The 27,357-nt window shown below is 39.1% G+C and overlaps 1 protein-coding gene across 8 annotated transcripts; it reads left to right on the top strand.

Moving 5' to 3' along the window:
- On the top strand, positions 1-27,357 carry elavl2 (ELAV like neuron-specific RNA binding protein 2). Of its 8 annotated transcripts, none has more exons than XM_078795713.1 (9): positions 433-1,031; positions 8,314-8,501; positions 9,702-9,792; positions 10,378-10,612; positions 18,404-18,507; positions 20,232-20,385; positions 22,221-22,407; positions 22,629-22,667; positions 25,739-27,357. In XM_078795713.1, the coding sequence occupies exons 2-9, from the start codon at positions 8,353-8,355 to the stop codon at positions 26,067-26,069; spliced, it is 1,290 nt and encodes a 429-aa protein (XP_078651839.1). In that variant the 5' UTR covers positions 433-1,031; positions 8,314-8,352; the 3' UTR covers positions 26,070-27,357. The 8 variants fall into 8 exon arrangements, with proteins under 8 accessions (XP_057923965.1, XP_057923963.1, XP_078651839.1 ...); XM_078795711.1 differs by having other exon boundaries at positions 436-1,031; positions 10,381-10,612; positions 22,221-22,443; XM_078795708.1 differs by having other exon boundaries at positions 436-1,031; positions 22,221-22,443.

The raw sequence follows: 27,357 nt of genomic DNA, 5'->3' as shown, positions 1-27,357 counted from the left end.
AAAAACCAAGGCTTCTCCAGTGCACCGCTTTTCTTTCCCACTTTGCACTCAGTGATGTCGCTTATTTATGTGGCCCGCCTGTAAAGCGCGAGACAGGCACAACAACCGAGGGTTTCTTCTTCCTTTTTTTTTAATTATACATTATTTAATTCTTTTTACATTATTATTTCTTCTGTTGTCCCCACCTTGTACCCTTATGTCCCCTTTACCCCTACCCCTTTCTCCACCTTCTTTTGTTCCATGCTGAAAGGAAGTGTGTTATTTGGTTTAATAAATATTTAAGTTCCTTCTCATTTTATATCTCGTTTGCCTTTTATGTTGTCAACCAACAAAGATTAATGTATATATTTTGACTGCGAGATCTAAGGAGTTGCATTAATAACGGTAAGATTTGTTTCTGTTGTTTAAAAAAACATTTATCACATTCTCGCTAGTAAAGTGCATGTCATGACGCGTTCAGGTTCCCTCCGACGCGACTGGATCGCGGCAGGATGAGTGGACTCTAACAAAATACGTGCATGTCTTTTGGACTTGAGTGCTTTGCAAACGTGGAGTCATTTTACTACATTAAGAAAACATGATCAATATATATTTGCTGTGTGTCTAATGGGTTGCGGTACAATATCTGGTTTTGTATTTTTCTCAAGTGTTGCATTTTCATATGTGGCTCTAGTGTGAAAGCCCTCCACTTTCACTTAATTTATATTGTTTGATGCATTACATTAACGCACATCCTTACAATACATTAATATATAGCAAATTAGTTCACATAATTTAGTAGTAGAAATACTTGATTTGCCTTGCCATACTGTCAAGTGCCTTCATTTAGGACACCTGCAGCCAATCAGCACGTTAATCCACTTCCGGGAATAGCTGCATCGGGCTCTTTGATTGGCTGCGAGGTCTGATTAGTTTACTTTCGCCAGCCTGCGGCCATGTCAACGCCCCCTCCTCCAAAACCACCCCCCTGTAATTTACGAAGAAGTTTGACGTGAACAGACTTTAAACCGCCTGCTTAATCACCTCAAAAGGTAAGTCGCCATTTAGTGATAATGTCTAATTTATCTTAGAACATTGAAAATAAAATGTGGTGTGACGCTGCATACAAGTTGTATCTTTACTTTACAACATGCAGCTCACAGGCTGGGACATGTGGGCTGCAATTTCTTTAAAATAAAACTTAGTTTGCTCTAAATAATAATTTTTTATTAGACATATACATGCGTGCTTTATCTTAAACCTACTCTTGTTCGTGAAAATTTCTAGCAAAACGAGCTGTAAGCACTAAATCAGCATTTAAGCTAATGTCCATTAGTGCGCATGCACCAAGATTCCAACCATGCGGCTTCAATTTGAATTACACACAATTTTGGTAGTGTTTGCAAATGCTTTGACGTGTTTTTTTTGTATAGTCACTGTTTTTGTATACTGTAACACAAATGTTGCTAATTACCCCCTTCCCAAATTGGCTTTAAGTCATTACTGTTGACTGTAGAATGTGTTTCTGACCGGGTCATTTTAGCGGTATTTATCTATATTACAGCATTAGCATTTGGTTTTGATGCAAAATTGTAAATGTAATGGGACTTCAAGGTGCTATCCCTCCTTGGTTCCAAATGGCGTGGCGTTAATAGTTGGCTCTCACTCGTGGCTCATGCACCAGCACGTGTCTGTAAGGAGTGCATGTACATACAAGCAGTCTGACAATTAGCAGTCAGTAGAGCCGGAAGTAGGCAAATATGCTGTAGGATGTTGGAACGCTAGCGCCCCCATTGCAGTACCTATAATGATGGACGGCACCTGTTTTAAACTTTAATCTCTGCTAGCGTTTGTCAAAGCTTTAATACATACAGTACAATTACACATAATTCCACAAAATCGAGCTGGTGTTTGAAAATAAAAGCCCTGCAATGTATGAGATGTTTTTGCTCTTGTTTCATTGTCACTGCTTGGTTTGTTGCTAATGTTGCTAATTGGCTAATTAATTAGCTGATTAACTTAACTAGCATTCCCCTGTTCTAGAAATGTACTTTCTGTGCATTACTGTTTGTAAAGACAATTTATATTAGCATTGAATGGTTGTTTATAATTTGGTAGTTTTTAGTTCTATTTCCCAAATGATCATATTTGTGGATGATTTAATAATGCTTAGTGTGGTGCGCAGTGTGTTGTAGAAATGTAATTAACTTATTTTTTTGTATTTCTTTTACAATTTAAATTAGCTTAGTAAAGGTAAATTAGCTTTGAATACGCCAGTGTGGCTAAGTTGAATGAACAAAACTGTGCCTTGTGTTTTAAAACAAATGCTTTGGAGTTTGTTTGCATGTCGCTTTGTATGCTGTGAGGCAGGTGTTGGTAATTATCCAAACTGCATTGAGTTGTAATTGGCTTTGATTCTAATTACAGTCTTGAAGTAGTACTATATTAGTAGGTTTGGGTATGTTTTAATTTGATGATTTTAGCACTTTTCTGTATGTATGTATAGGTACAAGCTGAACCTATATCTAATATACACGGTATAATCTATAGGTGCAGAATTTTGTGACATTGGATGTGGTTGGCTTGGATATTTAGGAATTTGGTCATCTAAAAAATGCATCTTATTGTAATTTTATGAAATAATTTATTCACTGCTGATGTACCAGAGTTGTTTTTTCAGCCATTTTTGCTCTTCATAGCTAGGAGTGGTTCTCTATGTATTATTGAGTCCACTCTTCTAAATAAAGGCCAGTGATGGATGCAGGACAGCAACGAAACGCGCCAAGGCCGCTTTGTGCAGCAATGTGTGTCACTGAGTAGCTTCAGACATTTTCTTTTTATTGTCCTCTTTGCCCCGATGCGGTCATTAGATCATTGCTGTCTTTCAATTATCTGCAGGGTGGAGGATGTTGGTCATGTGTGTGTCATTACCAGAAGGTGACAATGCCGCTGTCCTTGAACCCTTGGCCTGTCGTCTTTCTCTTGTTATGTAGCATTAGTGTGCCAGCAGCAGAGTCTAGTGCGCTATAAGTATGATTTGCCTCAGTAGCAGCCATAGCTTTACAATTGACTTACAGAGCCTATTTATTCATAGTGGTTATATATGTATGTTATGTGGTCAACTACAATAATGTGATCCTTGGGTTCTTAAAATTTATGCACAAGTTTGTTTCTCCCTCTTTATTACTTTTACAGCGTAAATATGGGGCCCTATGGGCACATCAGGCCTTAAGGGGAACTGCACTTGTTTTGGAATTTGGCCCATCATTCACAATCCTTATTTGAAACATGAACACATATTGCTTTTGCTTTTGTGTGCATCATAACACGAGAAAACAAGTTAATGTGCATTGTTAGCTACAGTAGCTCATCATTGGGATACACCTATTTCAACTAAAAAAAAACCTCTGACAACGTTACATTGTTTGTTATACATGCTGTGATCATTCATTAACATAATGAATCATTAACATAACGTAATATTTGCAGTATCTTGCCTATTGTGATGATGTATAATTTCATCTCCAAAAGAGGGTGCTGCAAGAAAAGTTTGGGAACTACTGTTCTCAGGCAATATAAACAAAATTACCCTCTTTTCGTTATTGTTTTTGGTTTTTTTTCCTCATCCATTTTTTTAGTAATCAGCAGTAGAACCTGGGTAAGTTTCAGCAACTTATTAGTTCTCTGATCAGCAGCAATCATCCATACTTTTTTGTAGCGTGGAATGTTAGAAAAGGCTGGATCAAGTGATATTACTCAGAATACTCAGCAACAACAGGTTTGAGGAAAAACTGGTCCATGGTATTTACGTATGCATGTCGGGTATAGCTTTGACATGGCGAGGTGCTCAATGACGAGTTTGAACCTGACATTACTCACCGCTAACAGGGGCTGGCTCTTGTTCGCGTCTCTCAATCAGCAACCACAATTTTCTAACTGCTAACAATTACAGCCCTCGTATGACCCGGAACCGGAAGTCCTGGTGAATGACTCAACATTGCAACAATATTGTGGGTCACCACACTATAATAATATCTTCTGTCTGCAATAGTTTGTGGGACAATTAGCGTCTTGCAGAAATGGTTATTATGACAGCCATAATCAGTTCCTTGTCTTTTTCCAAGTAGCTATTATGAGCAATAAGTCAGTCAATGCTAAAGATCTTCTGAGCGCTCAACTTGGCTCCTTTTGGATTGTAAAACTGAAGCAGGTCATTTTATTAATGCAGAGTCGGTATAGGTCTTCTGTGAAATGCATTGTTTTTAGTTCTTAGCACAAATTAGACTGATTTTGAGTAAAAATATAGATATTCTTTGTAAAAGTGTATGCTCAGCAGCAGCCGTGGCCACCCCATGTTGTCAGAATGGTACATTCGATCATATGACATTTGCAACCTTGCAGATTAAACTGCAAGGTTGATAGGCATAACAGACTCCAGAATGGAATCATCGACTGCAATATGTATTGTGATACATCTGTATCTGCTTAATTAATAGATGCCACATATGCTGTGGAGAGGGCTGCAACGTACGTATCAACTGCAGTCACCTGCTGGAAATTGGGACACCTGGGGGGAAAAAGGTGTCCTAAGACCATTTAGTGTTAGTATATCCAACATTTTGACTAGCGTTTTTACAATAGGTCCTTTTTTAAAAGAGCAAAGTGCTCCTGTCATGTACAGGATCTCTGACTTTCCAGCTGTTTTTGTTGTACGAGTGTGCGACAGTGGTATGAGAGCATCTTTAGCGTTGTTAGCATGCTCTTGTCTGGCTTGGCCCTAGGTGTCACATCTGCCATCCGCGCTCGTGTCTGGATATTTTGAACTCGTGGGCTTTTAGATTTTCAAGGACACGCCGTAGAGCTTCCTTCGCTTGGCAGCTTGTCACGCACTCGAGCTCGGTCAATTGAATCCTCAGAGAAGTCAGTATAGTGAGGATTCATGCCTCCTCGCTTTAAAGTGCTCAGTCACATCAGTGCATGCTGATCTCGCCGTTGCCTTGAGGTGCGAGCTGAGCGAGTTAGTCACCAAACAGTTTGACGCTCCACAGTAGTGTGGCGCTCATATGTTTATAAACATGGTGTATCTGATTTAATCTGCTTTTTAAAGGTAAAGGCATTGCCTTCTGTTGAGGATTTTTATTTATTTACATATCTTAATGTGGGTAAGCCTTTTGTTCAGTAAACTATAACCACCATAATAGCATGTAGAAACTAGGGATGTCCTGGCCACATATTTTGGCCTCAATCCAATTCCAAATTTTTATTTTTGTAGTCTTGCCGATCTGGTACAGATTCTTTGGATCGCTTAGAGTGGAACTTCCCATGGTTGTTCACTGCACCATGACGCAGCAGTCTGAGCACAGTGAAGGGGAACTACCGCTATAGCTACAGAGCCTAATCATGTCCAAAGTGACTTAACCACAGTACACCGCGGACATGTCTGCGTGGTGGTGTTTTGTTGTCTTCATGTGGGTCCGGCAGCCAGCTTTGAGTCGCATTTCCAAGCCTAGCATGTTGGTGTGTGTGGCCCAGCGTTACAAACGTAACAGCAACCAGATCTGCTTGATCTTGTAAAAATTGCAGATTGTCAGCCAATCCCATTCCTGAAGATCAGATCTGGACATTCCTAGTAGAAATGCTGTCTTGAATTAACCTGCGGCCATATTTGAACACTCGATCCGACCTGCCATGGGATTCTAAAAACAAAATCTCAGAGAAAATGGTGTCCATCCCCAACGAACCGATGCCACAAATACACATACATCGTACTGACACATATATAAAATGATCCCTCACACCTTAGCAGCCATAGTTGTTGGCAAACTCTTAATTTTCAAAACAATAAACTCCACAAGATGGCAGCAGATGCTTTTGAAATATGTTGCATACAAAAACAATATTCCAAGCTGTCTCTATTCACATATCTTGTGCTTAGATGTTGTAAAATGTTGTGGACCTTTCAGCATGTTTCCAATTAATGCCCCATCCTTCTGCAGATTTGGTAAATGGACATTATTCACAGTAATAGATTACCTTTTTAAAAATGTTATCTCAAGTACTGAATAGTTGTTTCAAAAAAAATGTAATTTTAATGAAGAAAATCTTAAACGCTCAACTGTTCTGACTCTGCTTCCATTGAGTATCCTCAGGCATCTACTTTTAAAATTCTAACAAGACATGGTCTCCAATGTGTAAATCCAGCTATACACCCTTGAATACACAGTATCTGTGATTTTGGACTTTCACTCAGGAAATAACACTACAACAACGCTATAGTATGTCTTGTATTCGGGTCAGTATGGTGGTGAATGTGGCGCTATTGGATGTATTCATAGTCTTTGTGGTACTTGGGACTGTTTTTTATTCCTGTTATCAATCTGAATTTGCGGCCCCTTAGGGGGAACAAGATGCTCCAATGTCTGTGCTGACAAGGTGTTTGCTTGGCTAGCTGTAGAAGAGGCATGCAGCCAAGATTTTCTCATTCAAGTGTTTATATCTAATGAAATATTTCTGCTGCCCTTGTGGCGTTCTTGCTCGCCAATGTTTTGTGCTTTTTCTTTTTTTGTACTGTGATTAAAAAAAAAAAGATGGAGATTGAAGCAAGTCATTTGATGCTGTCTTTGTGTAGTCATATCTTGGTATGTTAAAGCTGTTATGGCCGCATTCTGTATTTTTAGAAGCTGGTTATTATTCTGCAGATGGACAGCAGGAGGACTGTTGAGTAACTGAAGTTGAATGCTACTCTTCATGATTGGACTGCGTGGTGGTGAACATGTTTCGACATGTTATATTTTTAATAACCTAATACAACGCTGTTTTTATGCTAGTCCGGAGGTGTCCAATTCACTTAGTCGTCTCTTTCTACATTGATGTTCGAAAATTGCTTCCCCTCTCTTGAGGTTTTTCCAAAAATTAATTAAAGGATCACTGTTCAGTGATTGAATATGGTCTATTAGTTTAAAATAATTCTTATTTAAGCAAATTGGACGTATTTATGCCCTCAAGCATTTTCAGGCATAAAAATGGCTAGATGAATCAAAATACAAAGATTTAACAATTGTCAAATGTGGTGATTAACGTTTTGTGAATTAAATGGTGTCATAGTTTCATGTGTACATTCATCATGTATATTTTTATATACATAAATGTATATTTTTGGCAGTAAGCAACCTCCTGAGCGTTTTAAGATTTCCGGGGATGTCGCGATCTGATCTTCAGGATCTGCTCATCCGCTGTGTTTTGAAGATTGGATCGATTTAGTTGCTGTATAATATCCGTATAACTCTTGTCCACGCTGGTAGGTGCACTGATGCACCTCAAAGCTGGTTACCACCTGGAAGACGAAGACGAAAATGCATAACCACAATGCAGACATGTCCGCCGTGTATCGTGGTGAAGTCAGTTTCACGTTGGTATGTGTCTCTGTTGCTACAGCGTGAGTTACCCCTCACTGTGGCCAGACTGCTGTGTCATGGTCCATGGAGCTCGTGAGCAGTGCTCTAACCTCTGGTTGTCTATACCACGCACCGTCCATAAATGCGTTCAACTACTTTCCTCAGCAATGAAAACCGACCAGAACACCAAGTGTGGAGTGAGTCGCTGTTGACGGACTTCACTGCTTATGGGGGTGTCGTACAACTTCATGTCAAAAAAATTATCATGTTAATCATGATTATCATGATAATTATCATTATGTCAAAAACCCCCCTTGAAATCCCTTTAATCACAACAGAAATTCAATTTAATGTAAATTTATGAGAATAAAGATGAAATTTAGTATATTGTATGCTTTTTCCAAGTGTTTTTGTAATTTAACAATGGAATCCTCATCAAAATTTAAAGAAGTCGGAAAAATTGCAAGAATTTTCATTTTGCACTGATGGATCTAAAGGAGGTTTTAAGAGCTTCAAAATGCAAAAACAAAAAATGTGAATGAGCCAAATTTGAGTAAACAAATTATTGCAAACAACCATTTAACTGAGCTGTTTTTCAGCTGGTCCAAAAGTTTAAGACCATAGCGCAAACATAACATACAAAAAACTAAATTAGCAATAACATTTTCAAAAAAGACTGCACCATTCCCCCAAAAAATGGGTTGGGCATGCTTGATGCCAGTGTTTCCAGGAGGCCAGTGGGAATGTTGCACCAGGTGGTGAAGATGGCTTCACGGAGGGCTCCACTGTCTGGAAATCATTTTTATTTTTTTTAAACTTCCCTTGCCATCCATCCCCAAATGGATTAACATTAGGGTAACACGCAGAATAGTCCAAAAGAAAGCAGTCCTTTGTCAGGCGGGCGTAGTGAACTGCAGTGTTGTCCTGTTTCTCAACCCAGTCATTACCACACAGACGCGAGGGTCTTCAGTCATGAGGTATGAGGGATGCCCCCCTGCAATGCATCCACACAGCCACCTACCATTTGACGCCCCTGCACAACCTGAAGCATCATTGTTCCATTGAAGGAAAAACCAACCCAGGTCATGATGGCGCTCCCTCCACTGTGTCAAATGGAAAACATCTCAGGTGGGATCTCCTTGTCATGCCAGTAATATTGGAAGCCATCAGGACGATCAAGGTTTCATTTGTTTCTCATCAGAATGAACCGTTTTCCACCTAGTGTCCCGTGTTTGGTGCTCTTAGATACATTTTGTGGAGTTGAAGGAGACAAGGCCTTTTGAAGGTGTTTTTTTTTTTCTTCTTTAAACCCTTCTCTTGCAGATGCCATCTGATGATTATTGGACTTTGAGGATCATCCGAATCCTTCAGCGCAGGGCCGGTGAAATTTTTTGTTCTTCCACTTGACTTCACTGGCGTGACCTTGGCTCAGGGGTTATGGAACAAAAAATCATTATAGCTCATTTTTGGCCTGTTGTATTGAGTTGTGGACTCCTAATAGAGCAGATACACACAATAACCCACACGGAAAGCTTTTTAGATCTTCCAGAATCTGCACCTATTCAAGCTGTGTTTCCTTGGATTTCCTGCTTCCCAGCAAAACGGTCTGTTAATTTATTCCAGACACATCCACTCAACTGTAATTTGTCACATTCCCAAGGGTTCCCGAGGACAAGCCTACAGCGTATCTGGGCATGCCCATAAAAGAGTCCGGATGGCATTGATGTCACAAAGCTCGGTGTTAGGAAAAAAATCTGAAATCGAGCATTCAGGGCTCACTTCCAAATGTACAAACCTCATTATGTTAAACTTTGGCATTGAATCCACATTTTTTGCCAAGATTTTAGCTTTTAAAGCCTGTGGTCTTGAACTTTTGATCAGTCCTTTTCACTTTGTTTGCAGTCAATTGCTTACTCAATAATAATTCTCACTCCCATTTTATTTTTCTTGCATTGTGAAGCTCTACTTGGCACCCCCTTACCAACCAATTGTGATCAGGAGTGTATATTCATATGGAGACCTTATTCTCGTACCACTAATAAAAATAAGTGCGCAATATTAATACTTGTAAAATTATTTGTGTTAAATACAACGATCGAATGCTCTTGGAGCCTGTCACTGGTTTGTGTGCTGCAGGTTTGCTTGCTGCACTTTTGTCGTTGAGGGAGCGCCGTCTTCTCGACTTTAATGCAAAAGCGACAGACAAGCGGTCTTCCCCCTTCTTCCTCCTTCTCCTCCTCCTCCTCTGCTTGGATGGCATGCCATCAGCGCTGTTGCTTCTTGCTGTTGTGATCTAACATGACGTGCTTTCTGTGTCCACATTTTCAGACACCATCTCCAAGCTAACATGGCAGTCAGACTGTGTGATGTGGCTTCTCTGTTGAGAAGTGGTTCGTGGGCGCCCGAGCCTTGGACTGGGGTGTGTGCCACTTCTCCTTTCTCTACTGCTCTTGTTTTGCCAAGCGTGCGGGTCGTATAATGTATTCTTGACATCTTTCTTTGTCACTTTGAATCCATTTGGGAATGGTGGTGACGATCACTGAGTGTTACGTGGTGTGAGTGAGGCTTGTGCACATGGTGAATCTGTTTGATTTAAAAAAAAAAAAAAAAAAAATGGCACTTGTTTGAATTCATCCCTCAAGACAACCTGGGGCCATTATGCTGTTCAACTTTTTATTTTCATGCCATTTGTGATCTCCTATGTTGATTGAGTAGTTGTGAAATTTGCCAGAGGATATATGACAATATTTTAGAATTTCAGTTCATTATATTCATTATATTATTTCCGCTTGTCCGGGTTGTGGGGGCAGCAGTCTCAGTAAAAAGCATTCTTAAAAAGTGCTTTAAAGGGTTACAACTGTATAAAAGCGTATGTCAGATTGAAGTTATCTTGTTTAAACTGTAGCAAAAACATGAATACTGGATGTAGTTTTTAGTATCAAAAACATTTCCAGGAGAGTTTATTTATTTATTTATATTTTTGACACTCCTTTTGTCTCTCTAGCAGGTAATCGCTGCCATGGAATCACAGCTGTCCAATGGGCCGTCGTGCAACAACACGAGCAACGGCCCGTCCAACAACTGCTCCTCGCCTGTGGAGTCGAGCAGCATGGAGGAGAGTAAAACTAACTTGATAGTCAACTATTTGCCTCAGAACATGACCCAAGAGGAGCTCAAGAGCTTATTTGCCAGCATCGGTGAGATCGAGTCCTGTAAGCTTGTCCGGGACAAAATTGCAGGTAATATCAGGTTTTTCCAAAATGAAATTACAATAGTATAAGGACTGAGTGACTCCTGTAAAATGCTTTCCATTTTCATTAAAATATTAGTTTGTCACGTACCATACCGTGCGTTATCCCGTAAAATTACAACCTACTCTTGCGCAAATAATGTGCTTTTTTGTAAAAGGTTTTCATGTAACATTTATGGCTGCAGGTATCGAATATTTTACCAATAATCATTTAATGATCATCATACAGTGTGACTCAGTGGGGATGCTACTGTCTCCAACTGTTGTCATAACAGAGGTGTGGCTTGCCATGATGCGCAAGCATTACTGGGAAAAAAAATAACTTTGCTACTGATAACTGACGATCAGGGATGTCCTTACCAGCACTTTTGGCCTCCGATTCGAATTTGATTTCTTTTGGCCTTAGAGGCAATCCGATGCTTTGACAGTGTTTATAGATTATGGAACCGAAAATGTTTTTAGCAAGTAACTAAAGTAAACAAACATTTTTATGAAGCTAGTATTGTCGTAAATAAAAAATGTTGTGACCACTGTGTGGGTAATATGTCAAAATCCCACTTTCTCCATGATGGTGACGAGCTATGTCCCAAGCAATACATTTTAACTACTTTTTCAGTGATATGCTTTGCCTTTTTCAGTCTCTCTGATATTTGTATTTGCTCAAAGTCCAGAGTTTGTTGCTTTGGCATTGCAGCCTTTTCGTTTATGGCCTTGCGAAAACGCTTCATACTTCTTTTATTTGGTATTATATTTCTTTTATTGAATGCAGCACTGTTAGTACCACCCCTTGAAATTACAAATGACTCAGACTCTCCAGTTGTAATCATAAGTACTTCCACACAGCTGACATGGCTTTGTTTACTTTCTAGCCTGTTATACTTATACTAGCAGCTCATTATTCTATTGTGGCCAAATATTGGCTCAATCACACGTTCTTGTAATTGTATATAAAAATGTGTTTGTCTCCAAAAAACATTTAATTTTTCGGTATTCTTCGTTACAGTTTGTCATACGGTGGATTGACAGATTTTTAGTCAGTGATTCAACCCATTTATCGATCCTCTTACACTATCATTCATTCGTGGTGAGTAGACATGGGCTGGTTATTGGTTTCAAGGTGTGAAAAAGTACATTTCAAAATTTTCTGTCACACCATCCTAGTGGTGTAAGAGAAAGTGAAGGTCCAGCACGACCACTTTGAGAAAATACTTTGTAACGTCCGGTGTTATTCCTCACACGGGCATGTGCGGCTTTGCCACAGGTTCGTCAACTTAACTGTTGCGGCATACAGAGCATCAGCACTAGCTGCCTCGTGAGTATTGAGCTGTTGTCTACGTTGTCATTATTAGTCACGTCGAGGATCACCAAATGTGGAGATGTGAGTCAGAACGTGACGGGAGTTGAGAATCAGTGGTATAAACAGTTTGCTCTCCACTAAGCAACAAGCTCTTAACGGCTCACTTGCTACAACAATCACATGACCCGGAAATGGAAACTTGGTGAACTTGCACTGTCTGGTATGCCTGTGAAAACTCATTTGCTGGCACTGCTTTCAGGGGAGTCACTCATTTGCGAGTGCTTGCTGGTTACTCCTCACGACACTCGCTGGTGCCAACAAACACCCATGCATATGTCACTTATCAATGATCAAATATATTTATCATATCAATATAATTATCATGACAGGCCTGCCTGTACATTTGCCTGGATTTAATATCATCTGCATGAAACCCTGATCGGAACATCCCTAGTCCATTTGCTGGTGGAAAAACAAGGATTTACTGTATTATGATTTGGTTCTTGTAAAAGTGTACTTATGCTGTACTTATGTGACTTTACTGACACCTAGTGACTGGAATACTACACTTGTCTTTCAATATTTTTTGACAAATAATCCACCACCGCAGTTGAGCAACGTGAGCAAGGGACAAGTTCATTGCCTTAACTTGGTTATTTTCATTATTTTATGTGTATCTGTAATGTTTGATGGCAAATGCTAACTGGACATTACTATAACTTCTGCCTGAACTTGTTTTGTAAACTGGGAAGCTGAGCTTGGGGAAGGGCAGATAAGGGCGTCACAGAGGTTTTGAACCATCCCAAAATTCTTTCAGGGCTCACTTCCAAATGCGCAAACCTCATTATAATGAGACTTTGGCATCGTTTAACACGAGAATACGACATTCAAACTACATTCGTAGCTCAGAAAAGTGGAAAAAGCATAATAGGTGCACTTTGCGTAATATTCCAGCTACTATTCTATGAATTATGCAATATGCTCGTCTTCCTATGTGGGTTCATACAAAAACAGTTGCATATGATAATATGAGCATTTGTGGGTTAAATGTTTTGTGGCTTTTGGGCCAGATCCACTACTTCCTGTGTTTTGCCCATGTGCCACTGGTTGCCCAACCCTGTCATTAATGTAGGCAATCAAATTTATATCAACTTTCCACTAAATACCTTGGAAAAGTCATTTTCTGCCCTGGAGCGTGCACCCGCTGACACGCACCCTTGAAATATAAATGGTGTGTTAATATTTGATCGTGGTGTATGTATAGCCCCATGCTGAATCTTCTGCAAAAGCTGTAAAGTCATCTTTCATCTATGTTTACTGGATCTCTTCATAGATCTTTTTTTTTTCGTCAATACCTGCTTAGGAGGCTCTTTACTAAAGCTTAGCTATTGAAAGTTTTAATGGCACAAAAAAATGTTTGTGAAAATAAAAGTACTTAAACATGTTAAACAATTCTGAAATATGACTGGAATACAGTAGTGGTTTTGACACCCTTCCCCAGCAAGTCTTAACTGTTTGTTAGCTAATTCATGAAAACAATTATTTGTTCATTAAGTGAAATGTTTGTTTTTGTCTGTAAACAAACAAAAATGTAATGATTACTCGATGAATTGAAGGAATTTTCAGTAGAATACTCAATTACGAAAAATATTTGATAGCAGCACTCTGATATTTAGTGTTTTCTTTAATTTTCTGTTCTATGGTTATCATTGGAGACGTTTCATTTGCTTTTTACCGATATCCAATATGCCGATAATGTCCATCGATGAACCACGATCTCATTTTCATGTCAATCGCAGCCACTATCATACATCATACATACCGAGTTATTCTCACACTGTCTCGCCTTCTCTGCACCATAGAGGCATGGTTAAAAAAAAGAAAACACACTTGTCGACTTGGTGAAATTGCAACGTTTTATTTCTTTTTAACTTATTTTAAAATTCCAAATATTTTCTCCTAATAGTACAAATTCTAACATTTTTGACTTGATTGGCACAGTTTAACACCATAAAATTGCACTTTATAGCGCAGCCGGTCCTTGACTATATTAATAGCTTGGCACTGAATGTTTTTTTTACACAAAATCAAGGTTTTTGCATTAAATGGCTCATAAATACTCATTCCATATGTGTACATGAACAGCAATATCACTTCTCCAAATTGTTTAGTTTGCCACGGCGTACCAAGTTCTGTTTCTCATTGTCAGTGGAGAGTAAACGGTTTACACCACATCTCTTCTGTCTCGTTCTGAATCACATCTCCACATTTCAACCATCAGCAACATGGCCGAACCGGCGCAGCTCAGTGATAACGAGACAACTAAGGACGCTGCTATCTCTGCTCAATTTTTTGGCAACACAGCCTACGTCAGTGGTTTCAACACATCGAAGCCCGGTTCCGACTCCGAGGTATAGCGCAGGACATGAAGCATAGCGATGGTTGTGGCCGCACTGGGCTTCCACTTTGACGGACAACTTTAGTGGTTTTGAAACCGACTTCTTCTTGCTGTTGCATACCTTGTATTCATTAACATCTCCTTTTTGTAAAATGTATAAGCAAGACCCAGTCCATTTCCGGTTCTATGGTTGTCATCACACTTCCCCTTTGCCGTCTCTGGTTCCCTGCCAACCTGACATGGAGCAAAAAGCCGGATAAAAGCATATGTTTATCTAATTTGACATTTGAGGTCCTTTTTTTTTTTTGGCCTGAACATTTTCAAATTTGAGAATGTGTGAGCAGTTCCTCAGGATTATAAAATGAACACAAGTCATACAAGTGTAAAAATAAGTTAATTGTGTAATAAGTGTATTTATGTTTATCATCTGCTTGGTAAATATTCATGTGCGTACAAAGTTTTTGTCTTGAACAACCAGACCATTTCCTATGTCGCACTAAAATGGCAATTTCCTGTTCAATGTTTATCATCTCACTTTTCCTCTTGCCACTTTGGCATGGCAGAAAAGCGAAATCAAACACTTGGATTCTTTGACATTTGATGCCTAGTTTCCCTTAATTTTTTTCTAGGTTAAAATAAATTGCTTCAATTTCCCGTCATACGGGTATTATCATATTTTCTTTATCAGAAAATCCAAACAAAAAGCAAAAACACCACAAGTTATTCTCAGAGTTGCGCGTGCTGCTGTTAAATGTTGTATAAGTGAAAGTGACTTCACACTGTTAGGCCTTTTTAATGCTATTCAAAGCCTCTGAGTTATTTCTAAAGCAACAAAATGCCCTGATTTTAGCACTTCATAAGATGACAACGTTGCTTGCTTTTGTGTTCCCCCCCCCCCCCCCCCAGGCAATGGATTTAAGCCAGCCTACTTTGTGTGCGCTCTTCTGATAGATGAGACGCTAAGTAGTCATCAGAGAGATGCATCCTTCCTCTTTCCTTTTAAAACATTCCCCCTCTGGCGTTGCTGCATGTAGATATTAAACACAGCAAGTTAGTCAACTCCTGTCATGCGTACTGTTGAAAATTATTCATCTTCAAGTATTTTGAATCTTCATTTTTGTGTCACAAAGGTCTTATCTGATGCTGAAAATGAAGCAGTGTTTTTTTTGGAATTGGGCAAGGTTCTTATGTAGGGGTGCGACGAAATATTGAACAATGGATTATAGGTACACTCTCGCCATCTATCGTTTTATTATCAAAATACAACCGCTATTAATGTCTTCCTCCGTTCTACTTCAGTGAGTCTCCATTTTCCATGTCATCCAGGAGGAGCTCCTTGCAAGAGTGGAAGTCAGATATTCCAGCATCGTTGAAATTAGGGATTCTCTGATGAGGGTTTTATGCTGCCAATACCGGTCATCCATTACAGGATTTATTATATATTTTTAAATTTTGCCTGGGGGGGAGGGTGGCATATAAGAGGGCAAATGGGGTTATTTGCTGATCCTTTTGACAATTCAACGACCGTTATCGCCCTTTAATCCCCTATCGCCCACAAGGAAAGAAGTTGCAGCAAAGAATTAGTTTCAATTCACAATTACACATGTCCGAAAAGTAGTATGAAGAAGCAGAGCTCATTTAATCCTACCCCCCTCTCTGTTTCACATCAGTTGCTTATACATTTGTTCAATTCCTGCATTCTACAAACGTACCACATCTGAATTAACGTACAAACGTAATGATCAGGATGTGTAACAATGTGTCACCGGAGATTTAAGGTTTATAGATTAGTATAGAATTTAACGTTCTTTTTTGATGGAGTTCGCTTCAAGCTCTTGCATGGAAAACTTGCATCCATTCAAGTTTGAGATTGTGATTACTTTGAAGTGTTCATGGAATATAAACAGTTATTTGCAGTATACAAAATTTTAATTTTCTTTTATTGTCCAAATCTATATCAGTCTGTAATCTAATCGCTTGCGGTGTGGATAGGCCTTCCTGTTCTGCATGCTGATGTGATGTTTAATATTTATCCAGATCCTTGACAAAAAAAATCACTCTGGCCTCCTCTTGTCCTCCATTTAGCTTGATGCAAATTTTGCAGTTGGCCCTCCAAGTACCTTGAATCTTGCCCAGCTTCCTCGAGTCACGTGCTTTCTTGGCAATGTCAGTGTTATGTTTTGTCAGATGCTCATTCAGGCAGATGTTTGGACCTCTCAGCTTGTTTTCCTGTTTCAGCAGTGCGATTTTGAATATTCTCTTTGTGAACTTGACTATGTTGCCGGGTGTTATTTCTGTGCATCTACATTTATTGAAAAATAATACAAATATTAAATTAAAATTCACAAATCCATATTTGAGACAATTTTTTGTTAATTCTAGAGGAGTGCATGGTATCAAAAGTAATAAACTTAAATTTTAGTATTTAGACGGAAAAACTTTTAAAAATACACTCCAATAAAAACCACACGCACTTACGGTATGTATTGTTAAACTAATGTAAGGGCTCATATTTGAGCTGGACAACACATCTCTGGTGATGGAGTAAAATACAATGTTTCTGATCACTTCTTTCCCTCGGTCATAGAGTTCAGGAATTGTTGTTTGACCTGTATGCGCTCTCAGGCAATTTGTGCTGTAATTAGTCCAATAATTAGTGTTAAAGGTATTCAAATCAATAAAACAAGGGTGCCCAACTTTATTCACCTGCCTACTTTTGTTTAAATAAGTGGTTGCGAGCCAATCACAGGGCACATATAGACAAACAACCATTCACACTCTCATTCATACCTATGGACAATTTGGAGTCGCCAATTAACCAGAGAAAAACAGAGTACCTGGAGAGAACCCACACGCGTATGGGTAACCAAGCCGAGAATCGACCCTCTGATCTCATGACTGTTTGGCTACCGTGTGGCCCCTTTCACACTTGTATTACCCAATATGGTAGTCAAAGTAGAAAATCTGCCATTTTAAACACAAGGGACTCACACGTTAGCGTTAACGGCATACTTCTTGGTGGCTATTGTCTCGGCCATGTAACGTTATTAAATTAACTTTTACAAATCGATATTTGAGACATTTTTTTTGTTAATTCTAGAAGAGTGCACGGTATCAAAAGTAATAAACTTTTGAATTGTTTTTATTAACGAGCAAAGAAAACATGCAGTCAACATTTACATTTAGGAGCTGCTGTAGATCATTCTCTACACTGCAAAAACTGCTGCTAGAACCCGGCTAAGTAGTCAACTCTAACAATTGACATCACGCCCATCACTTCCCAGTCCTGGCTTCTTAAGGGTGCACATCGCATTTACTTTGTCTCCAGTGCTTAATTAATATATATTTTTTGCTACCAAAAGTAACAAAATTATATTTTGTTTTTAAAACAAGCAATGCGGTTAGTTAGGAGCTCATTTTTGTCCCATGAGAGAATGGATATTGACTACCTGTCAAGTGTCACTGAGCAACTTTACTCTCTTGTTGTCATACTTATGTCCAAAGACTGTTGGTGTAGTTGTTTCATGAACATAAATACAGCCTTGATGATGGTGATACTACAACTCGCCAGGAGATTTTGAGTAGCTCACGAAGGGTCAAAGAATATTTGCTCCAACCCTAAATTAATATAATGTATTTATGTATTTTTATTTCCAACAAGAACAGTGATTTTGAACAGTAGCATTTAGACATTGGTGCTACCGTGTTTTTCCTTATGTGTATTTGGCTGGGGGGAAAAATATTCCATGAGGACTACTTGACTGAAAAAAGGTTTGATTTAGACCAGTGTTTTTGTCTTGTGTACCCCTCAGAGCCTTTTTGTCAAACCATGAGTACCCTGCCAGTCATAAGTGTTGATACGATTTATGATTTTTGGCGCAGCGGTGCCACAGGTTGTGTCCCTGGAGAAAGTACTCGTAACACATACGTTCCATTTTATTGTCTGGCTTAACATGAAATGAAATACTTCCATGTACCCCCTGCAATTTGTTTGTGTACCACTAGTAGTGCGCATACCCGTGGTTGGGAATGCTTGATTTGGATGCAGTAATCCATAAATGTGACATCTGTCAATCTTGTTGCAGGGCAAAGCCTGGGCTACGGCTTTGTCAACTACGTGGACCCCAAAGATGCAGAGAAAGCCATCAACACCTTAAACGGCCTGAGACTTCAGACCAAAACCATTAAGGTAAGAAGGAATCCTGCTGTCATTCCTGACCAGCCAGATGCACAAGTTGAAGATATGTTAGTCGACAGCATGATGAGAGCCTATTGTTAATCTGGGCACACGCCTTGGCCCTCAAGTAGAGCGCAACTGTTACTATGGTTTCGCGTGTGTTTAGCAGGAGGTGGCAGCCATTAGTATTCATCAGGGTGCCTGTGGTTTGCCTCATAAGGTGTGAGCCTGTTGTGATATATTTCATCAATTTTAAAGAAACCCGACGCCGACGGCGTCGTTACACCTCCAATATTGTGGCACATCGCACGTCAACTGACTGCTCTGTCGGAAGTGTCAATAAAAGCCTCTTAAGGTAGACGAATGCATTAGTCAAGTCATGTGTGAAGGTGAGACTCGGGATGGGGAGATGAGCAGGAGCTACATAGCATCCGAGATTCTTGTCCTCAAAGTAACATTTCCAGGCTGCGCTCACACTTGTCATGATTACTTGAGTTAAAATGAAGTCCGATGCATTTGTTCTGCTGGTACTCGTTTGGTCAAGTGTGAAAGTCAAGGTTTGTTTCCAAGAAAATGACAGCAAAAAGCATGTAGTACTGACAAATATTGCTCTCAAAAATTGCTCTCTTTACTGTCAGGGTTTGGTCTGTACCTTGGTTTTAAGTTCATGTTTGGTCCATTTGGATTCATTCATTCATTTTCTATACTATTTTTGGCTACCAAAAAAAAACCTACAATAAGTCAAAAAAATGCTCAATTTGTTTTAAAAAAATGTAAACACTATTTATTCTTCAATTGATTTTATATTTCCTCATTTGAAAAGGAATTAAACATTTTTAATGATATCAATTGTAAATTGATCTTATTAACATGATTTACTTGTATGCTGAAAAACAGTATTTTGCTGACAAAATACCGTTGGAGTTTAAAAAAAAACACACAAAAATGCCACATTTCAATATGTACGGATATAATACAATGTTACAAAATGGGCTGAAAAAAAAACACTTTTTTATATAGTATGTATTTTACCACAGCAATACTATACCTTCTTCATAATATCATATTTTGCCAATATTACAATATTGAAGCATTTTTTAACATTGGAATCCCATACTTGGTCAAAAACACTATTTTTGGTTACCAAAAAAAAACCTACACTAAGGCCAAAAAAAAATATTTATTCATTCATTTTCTACCGCTTTTTCCTCACGAGGGTCGCGAGGGGTGCTGGAGCCTATCCCAGCTGTCTTCGGGCGAGAGGCGGGGTACACCCTGGACTGGTGGCCAGCCAATCACAGGGCACATATAGACAAACAACCATTCACACTCACATTCATACCTATGGACAATTTGGAGTCGCCAATTAACCTAGCATGTTTTTGGAATGTGGGAGGAAACCGGAGTACCCGGAGAAAACCCACGCATGCACGGGGAGAACATGCAAACTCCACACGGAGATGCCCGAGGGTGGCATTTGGATACAATAAGGCAAAAAAATGCAACATTAAAATGCTTTACTTTTGTGTAAATTGCTTTGATTTGTAAAATGAAATGCTGGCCTGCACTGTATTTGTTTACCGAGTAGACATACATGAAATAAACACTTCCTATCCCTCAATGTGTATCATGTGGAACTCTGTTAGGCCTGTGCATTGCAAAATACATGTACCAATGCACACATACGTACACCGTGTATTGCAATGAAAGTCAAATGCTCCGTCCTCTATTCACAGGTTTCCTACGCACGTCCAAGCTCGGCGTCCATCCGCGATGCAAATCTGTATGTCAGCGGCTTGCCAAAGACCATGACTCAGAAAGAACTGGAGCAGCTCTTCACTCAGTACGGCCGCATCATTACCTCACGCATCCTGGTGGACCAGGTGACCGGTGAGTTGAACGCTGCAGCTGTGACTTCTTCTGCCATTATTATGTTATATATATACTTGGAAAAAAGTTCATTTTTGTCTTAGGCTTCCTCAACAGGGGTCTACAAAATATGCGTCAGGGGAATGGGAAGCATGATAACAAAATGCAATTTTCCACCCGAGGTGTTCATAAATATGCATGCTGTGATGGGTAGAATATATAAGAATGAGGGGGGGTTGGTTCATGATATCTGTAGCGAGACTCGTTTTTTTTCGGCAAGAAATGAAAAGCATTGAGAGAGATTTCCCAGCTGTCGTGTGAAGAGCCTCCTAATAAACTGAATCTTTCATCAAGGCCCCCCCCCCCCCCCACGACAGTTCCACACATCACAGCAGTCACAGAGCACCACTTGTTCAGAATCTCCCAAGACTTTTTAAAATCAGACACCAAAAGTCAGTCATTTCAGCTTGCATACTTCCCATTGATTGTTTCATTTCACATAATCACAGAGTCCTCGCATATTGAGAGTTTTGATCGGCGATATGTTTAACATTTGTCAAACCCAGACTGTATTTCGATCAAATTGAACCAGAACTAAATACTGAGGATAATATTTTTGGTGATATCAGATAATCTGGCCTTTGGGGACTTTGGACTTAAGGAAATCGGGCTGCGAATGTATTCATATACTGTGTATAGTATTTGTTTTCATGGAAATTTAGTCACAAAAATATATATATATATATATTTTTTGTTACACTGTGTTGCTGTTGCTGTATCAAGATGTTATTGTTAGCCATCTATTGTGTATTGTATTGTGAGATACCCTGGGATTCCCAGTCCTGAAATTAGCTTAGTGTTCAGGCTTCAAACAGCAAATTGTAGATTTTGATAAAAAAAAAAAAATCACATTTTCATAAAAAAAATCATTTGTTCTGGCAGCTACAATGGCCAATAAATGTCGGACTTTGACTAAATCAGCGATACCTAACCACTGAGCCTTTGTAAAGTGTGCTGCTGGAAAATATCCAATTTCTCTTAATTGGTCCGAAAATATATGGATATTTTTAAAATATCAATATTTACTTTAAGCAAAATATCAAAACCAGACATATCGATATGGACTGGATTTGCGGCATATCTTCCTCATCCCTCCCTGCATGCAGGAAGAGGGGCGGAGCAGAAGTCCGGCAGCTCAAGACAGGCAACCGCGTCTTAAAGACAAGTCAGCAAAGAATAAGCAATATTTATATCTCAGTAATATGGTACTTTGGATACAAGCATAGTATTTTTCACCAACTTAAGTTATGGTCCTTGTTGCAACAGTTTCAACAGTTTCCTCGTTAGGGTCGCAGGGGGTATGCTGGAGCCTATCCCAGCTGACTTCGAGCGAGAGGCGGGGTACACTCTGGACTGATCGTGGGCTAAAAATGTTTACCTAAAAAAATACTACTATGTTTTTGAGTTGCAGTTGTAAAACGGGCACCCATTTTTTCTTATATTTGCTGAGGATTTGAGCATATAGCAAAAAGTTATATGTGCCTTTTTATATATGTATTTCAAAAAGAGTGTTTTAGTTTAGCAGTTATTTTTAGAAAATATTATTTATGTGCATTTTGCATAAGGCTTTAAAATGTCATCATGTTTAAATTTGTATTGTGTTAAAACAACACGACAGGCCTTTTGATTTTGTCTAAATCGTTGTAAAAAAAAAAATATCAGGATATATATCATATTAATTTTCAACCTAAACAATTCGGGATACGAGTTTGGTCCATATTGCCCTGTCCTACTGTAAATAATTCATCTTTGCATCTGTCTACGCTTTATTAAGTTATCTTGTATGTTGTTCTCAGGTCTTTCCAGAGGGGTCGGCTTCATCCGTTTTGACCGACGAGTGGAGGCCGAGGAGGCCATAAAGGGCCTGAATTGCCAGAAGCCGCCCGGCGCCACCGAGCCGATTACGGTGAAGTTTGCCAACAACCCCAGCCAGAAGACCAGCCAGGCACTGCTCTCTCAGCTTTACCAGTCACCCAATCGAAGGTACCCAGGACCGCTCGCACAGCAGGCACGCTTCAGGTAATAGGCATGCAACGAAAAATTCAAAAAAACAATTAGTTAATAACAAAAGGATGACATAGTAGAGCTGATTATCATTTCCAATTCCATATTGTTGTAGTGTCTTTTTCCTGACTGATGCTTTCTGAATGACAGTTATTACATTGTCTTGACATTAAAATGCACTTTTTGTCTGGTGTCTTAAGGCTGGACAATCTGTTGAACATGGCTTATGGTGTGAAAAGGTATGTTCATTTGCATCTTATTAATATTGCAGTAGATTTTTTCTTTTCTGACTTTGTACGTATGAGTAGAATATACGTACAGTCGGCCCTTGTTTATTGCAGTCAATTGTTTCCAGGAATGTTTACTATCTTCTAAATACCTTAAACATTATAAGGGCCGGCTGCACGGTGGATGACTCGTTAGCTAGTAGACCCAAGTTTGATTCCACCCTCGGGCATCTCTGTGTGGAGTTTGCATGTTCTCCCCGTGCATGGGTTTTCTTTCCTCCCACATTCCAAAAACATGCTAGGTTAATTAGCGACTCCAAATTGTCCATAGGTATGAATGTGAGTGTGAATGGTTGTTTGTCTACATGTGCCCTGTGATTGGCTGGCGACCAGTCCAGGGTGTACCCCGCCTCTCGCCTGAAGTCAGCTGGGATAGGCTCCAACATGCCCGTGACCCTGAGGATAAGCGGTAGAGAATGAATGAATGAAATACATTTGTATTACCTAATATAGTGGATGTAATCTGAGAAAATAAGAGACATAAATGAGATACCATACATAGACAAGCACAATTTTTTTTGGGGGGGGGGGGCGTACATCCCGCTGTGTCTGTTGTCTCAGCAATGTATTGTTATGGTGGCTTTCATATTACCCAACATAGTAGACATAAGAGTAAATAAGCCATTGAAGGCATAAATGAAACGCCTGTTTGTGTGTGTGTGTCACAGTAATTATGTTCCCTCGCGGACCTTAATAGTGTGCGGGCGACAAGAAGTGACGTCAGAGGTTCCGAGTTGTTTTACCTTGTAGATTATGGCCCCAACACTAGCCTGTGTTATTAGGATTATTATGTTGCTGTTGTACCTGTTGTGAGATAATTTCAACCTTCATCATGTCAGGCCTTTGTCTCGCCAAACACTGACACCTAGTGGCCAATGTACATTATAATACTACATTCACAATGAGAATGCTGCTTTTGTCTTCTGCCTCATTTCGTCGATTTAGCCATTTACCACAATATTTTTAAGTACTTATATTTAGTTGTTTATTAATCTGCCTGGGAACCGCGTTAACTGATGTCACAAACAAGTAATGCTGGCAACACTGAGTGTAGGATGAATTGCAAGGTTTATAGCGTGGGCAGGCACTGTGATTGGCTAGCGACCAGTCCAGGGTGTACCCTGCCTCTCGACCAAAGACGGGTAGGATAGGCTCCAGCATAGCCGCGACCCTAGTGAGATAAGCGGCATAGAAGATGGATGGATGGATGGATAATGTGGGCAAGCACTTAATGTGTGGTTCCAATTCTGCCTCGTGCACACTGCCTTGTCCATATGTGTATCATTGACAGTAGGGATGCCATAGTTCACAGTCTGACTTCTGGCAGCACAAAGAACATTTTCCGGGTTTTTATTACCTTTCCACTTACAGTAAAACAGTAAAATAACAAATTATTAGTATTATGTATATTTCATATTCTAAATAAGCGATTTTCCTTGCACTTTAAAGACATAAAATATATATTTTCTCCACCCAAAATCAACTCAGGTGTTCCATTCTTGCAATACAAAAATAATTAATTTATTCCCCACAAATATTCATAATTATATTAATAATTACATTTATCATATTAAGCATATTAGAATATAATGGCATTGTATATTTGTATTCTTGTACAAATATGTAGTGGAATGTCTTACACCTTCAACATAATGTCAACACATCAGGACGAGAGCTGTTTTGCACTTTCTTGGCTGCTGTTGCAGCACGTTGCATGGACGAATTTGAAGTGCATTCACCTTGATCTATTATGGACAATCCCTGTCCTGTTTTTTTTTTTTTTTTTTTTTTTAATGCCTTGCATCAGACGACTTTCAGCAGGATTTTTTAATATATATATTTCTTCCTCCTCAAGAAGTCGACTTTTCTCCAAATTCCTCATCCGGAAGCGCTACAGCTCACCAGGTGACAATAGACTTGCATTTTTTTTTTTCTTTTACCGCGCCTGTCACGGTGGATGTTGCCTGAGAGGCTAACTGGAGCAGCTAATCTCACACGACACCTCCTGCAATAATAATTCCTCGCCCTTTCCTAAGTAGTTGAACATTTTCTGCATTTGGAAGTTGTAAAAACGACATTTATCGTAGGCTTTGGTGCACTTTGATATGTTAAAATATAGAATTAATGTTCTAGTTTGTAATTCAGCTTCCTTTTTGGTGGCCACACTTCATTTATGAGAACGTATGATGCGCTATGAAGAATTGTGGCTTCAGTATTTTTGGTACTTATGACGCTTTTTTTCTTTAATAATTGGCCGGATTAAATGCTCTTGCTCTTGTCCTGTCCACTTCCGGGTTAGCATTTGAATGTATCGAAATGCATCCATTTTCTATTCCATTTCTTATTCTGATATGGGTTGCGGAGGTATGCTGGAGCCTATCCCAGCTGACTTCGAGCGAGAGGCGGGATACACCCTGGATTGGTGACCAGCCAATCACAGGACACACATAGACAACCGTTCACAGATATTTGCATGTTTTTCGAACGTGATAATTCTTGATTTTCCTGATTAAATGCTCTCTAACACTTGAAGATTAAAGTGCATTTTCCATAAAAGTATGCAAAACTGCGATAAATTAATGTATTTTTTGTTTTTTATAATTTCCCAAATTTAATGCTGTTTCAAACCTTGGCTTTTCAAATTCTGTTTTTTCCATTTTTGTTTATCAAACTCGATACATATGGAAAATTATCAGTCATACTTAAGTCGGGCCTGAACGCATTCAATGCCAAAGTTGTATTAATATGTCTTTGTAATCCGAAACCCCCAATGCATTAAAAAAAAAAAAATTACAATTGAGGCCAAAAAAGCTGATAACTTCAGAGCAGTTTTTGCTAAAAGCTGCCACAAGGTGGCAGAAGCACATTTGATAAGGGCTCGTCAGGGATCATGTTATCGACAAATTTGTTGTTTTCGAGAAGCCAAACTCTTTTCTTAAGTAGTCCCACCAACTAACCGGAACTATGTTCCTCGTCACCGAAATCTGAGCAGACTTTGAAGCAAGCTTTGTTTATGTTTACAGCAGGTTCTCCCCTATGGCCATTGACGGGGTGACCAGCCTGGCGGGCATCAACCTCCCGGGCCACCCTGGCAGCGGCTGGTGCATCTTCGTCTACAATCTGGCACCCGACGCCGATGAGAGCATCCTGTGGCAAATGTTTGGGCCGTTTGGCGCCGTCACCAATGTCAAGGTCATACGCGACTTCAACACGAACAAGTGCAAGGGGTTCGGCTTCGTCACCATGACCAACTATGACGAGGCGGCCGTGGCCATTGCCAGCCTGAATGGGTACCGCCTTGGGGACCGCATGCTGCAGGTGTCATTCAAAACCAACAAAACGCACAAAGCCTAAAACAAATATGTACCAATATTAATTTTCTACATTATGAAAACGACTGTGCGGGATTTTGGTTTTTTTTTTGCTTTGCATCTTTCTATACTTTGAAAAAAACGGGTATTTAGGTTTAGTCGTTCTGTTACGCCAAGTCTTGTGCAGTGTTGTGATTCTTTTTCGTTTTTGTGTCCCGATTATTTATTTTTTTGTTGTTGTTGTTGCCTTGAGTGCTTAACTTCATTTAGACTATTTTATCGGGTTTGTCGTATTATTCTCATTGTAGATCAGCTACATAATGTGTCTTACTTTAAAGTTGTAAAAGAGAGCGAGAGAGACACAAAAAAATTATATATATTGCCAAAGAGCTAAGAACCTCTTTGGGTTGAGAGAAAAAAAAAACTCTATTTTTATAAAAAATTAAGAAAAAATTGGAGCAAACTTTTTACTGGTCCTTAAAACAATATGAAAAAAAAAATTTTGACTTTGGGAAATTTCTTCGTATGACAACCCCAGTGAGCTTAACGAGAGAGGTTGCAGACCTTTGTGATGTAAAAAAAAAAAAAAAAAATGTTTTGTATTCTCTTTGCCGATTTTTGTTGTACTTTTTTCATTTGCCGCTTTACGATTTGACTTTACAAAACGGGGCCTCTAATGCGTAATATCTAATTTTATGTTTGTTACATTGAAGGCCATCAGTTTTTGCTCTGTTTTGGTATGTAGATAGTCTCATTTCGTCTGAAAAACACCTGCTTATGTTTAGATACGTTTCTTTATATATAATATATATATCATTATAGATTACTATTTGTGGTACTTACAGTTATTGATTATTTACATATATCTATTTATCTATATACTATATAGATATATACTGAATAGTGCATAAAGTATATCTTGTCTTTCAATGATTTTAAAGTTATAATGAAAGTGACAAAATTAGGCCACATACTTCAAAGCCATTAAAGAGCAGTATGCTATGTGCATTATACTGTATATATTATTTATTCATGTTTTGCTTTGTAATGCCCCCAGTTAGACATTGTTTTGGTTGCATTTTTCTAAAGGGTCTGGCATGCAAATATGCTCCCTGACTTCTTATGGCTTTAATGTAAGGACACTTCATTTAGCTGTTTTGTTGTTTGTTGTTGGAAAACAGAATGTTTGAGTATATAAAGAGATGTACATGTTTTGTTTTTTTTTCAGTACTTCGAAAAAAACAATTTAACTCCCAACATACCCCTTTTTGAGTACATCAATAAATAAGTTTGAAGGGCAACAGCTGACAAATTGTGTTATTTTGTTTTGC

The sequence above is a fragment of the Doryrhamphus excisus genome, linkage group LG2 (assembly GCF_037039965.1).
Source record: "Doryrhamphus excisus strain RoL-2023G ecotype Guam linkage group LG2, RoL_Dexc_Guam_v1.1, whole genome shotgun sequence".
In the NCBI taxonomy this organism is placed as follows: Eukaryota; Metazoa; Chordata; class Actinopteri; order Syngnathiformes; family Syngnathidae; genus Doryrhamphus; species Doryrhamphus excisus.
The sequence above is the reverse complement of the archived record's forward strand: the minus strand, read 5'-3'. Positions and strand labels throughout refer to the sequence as shown.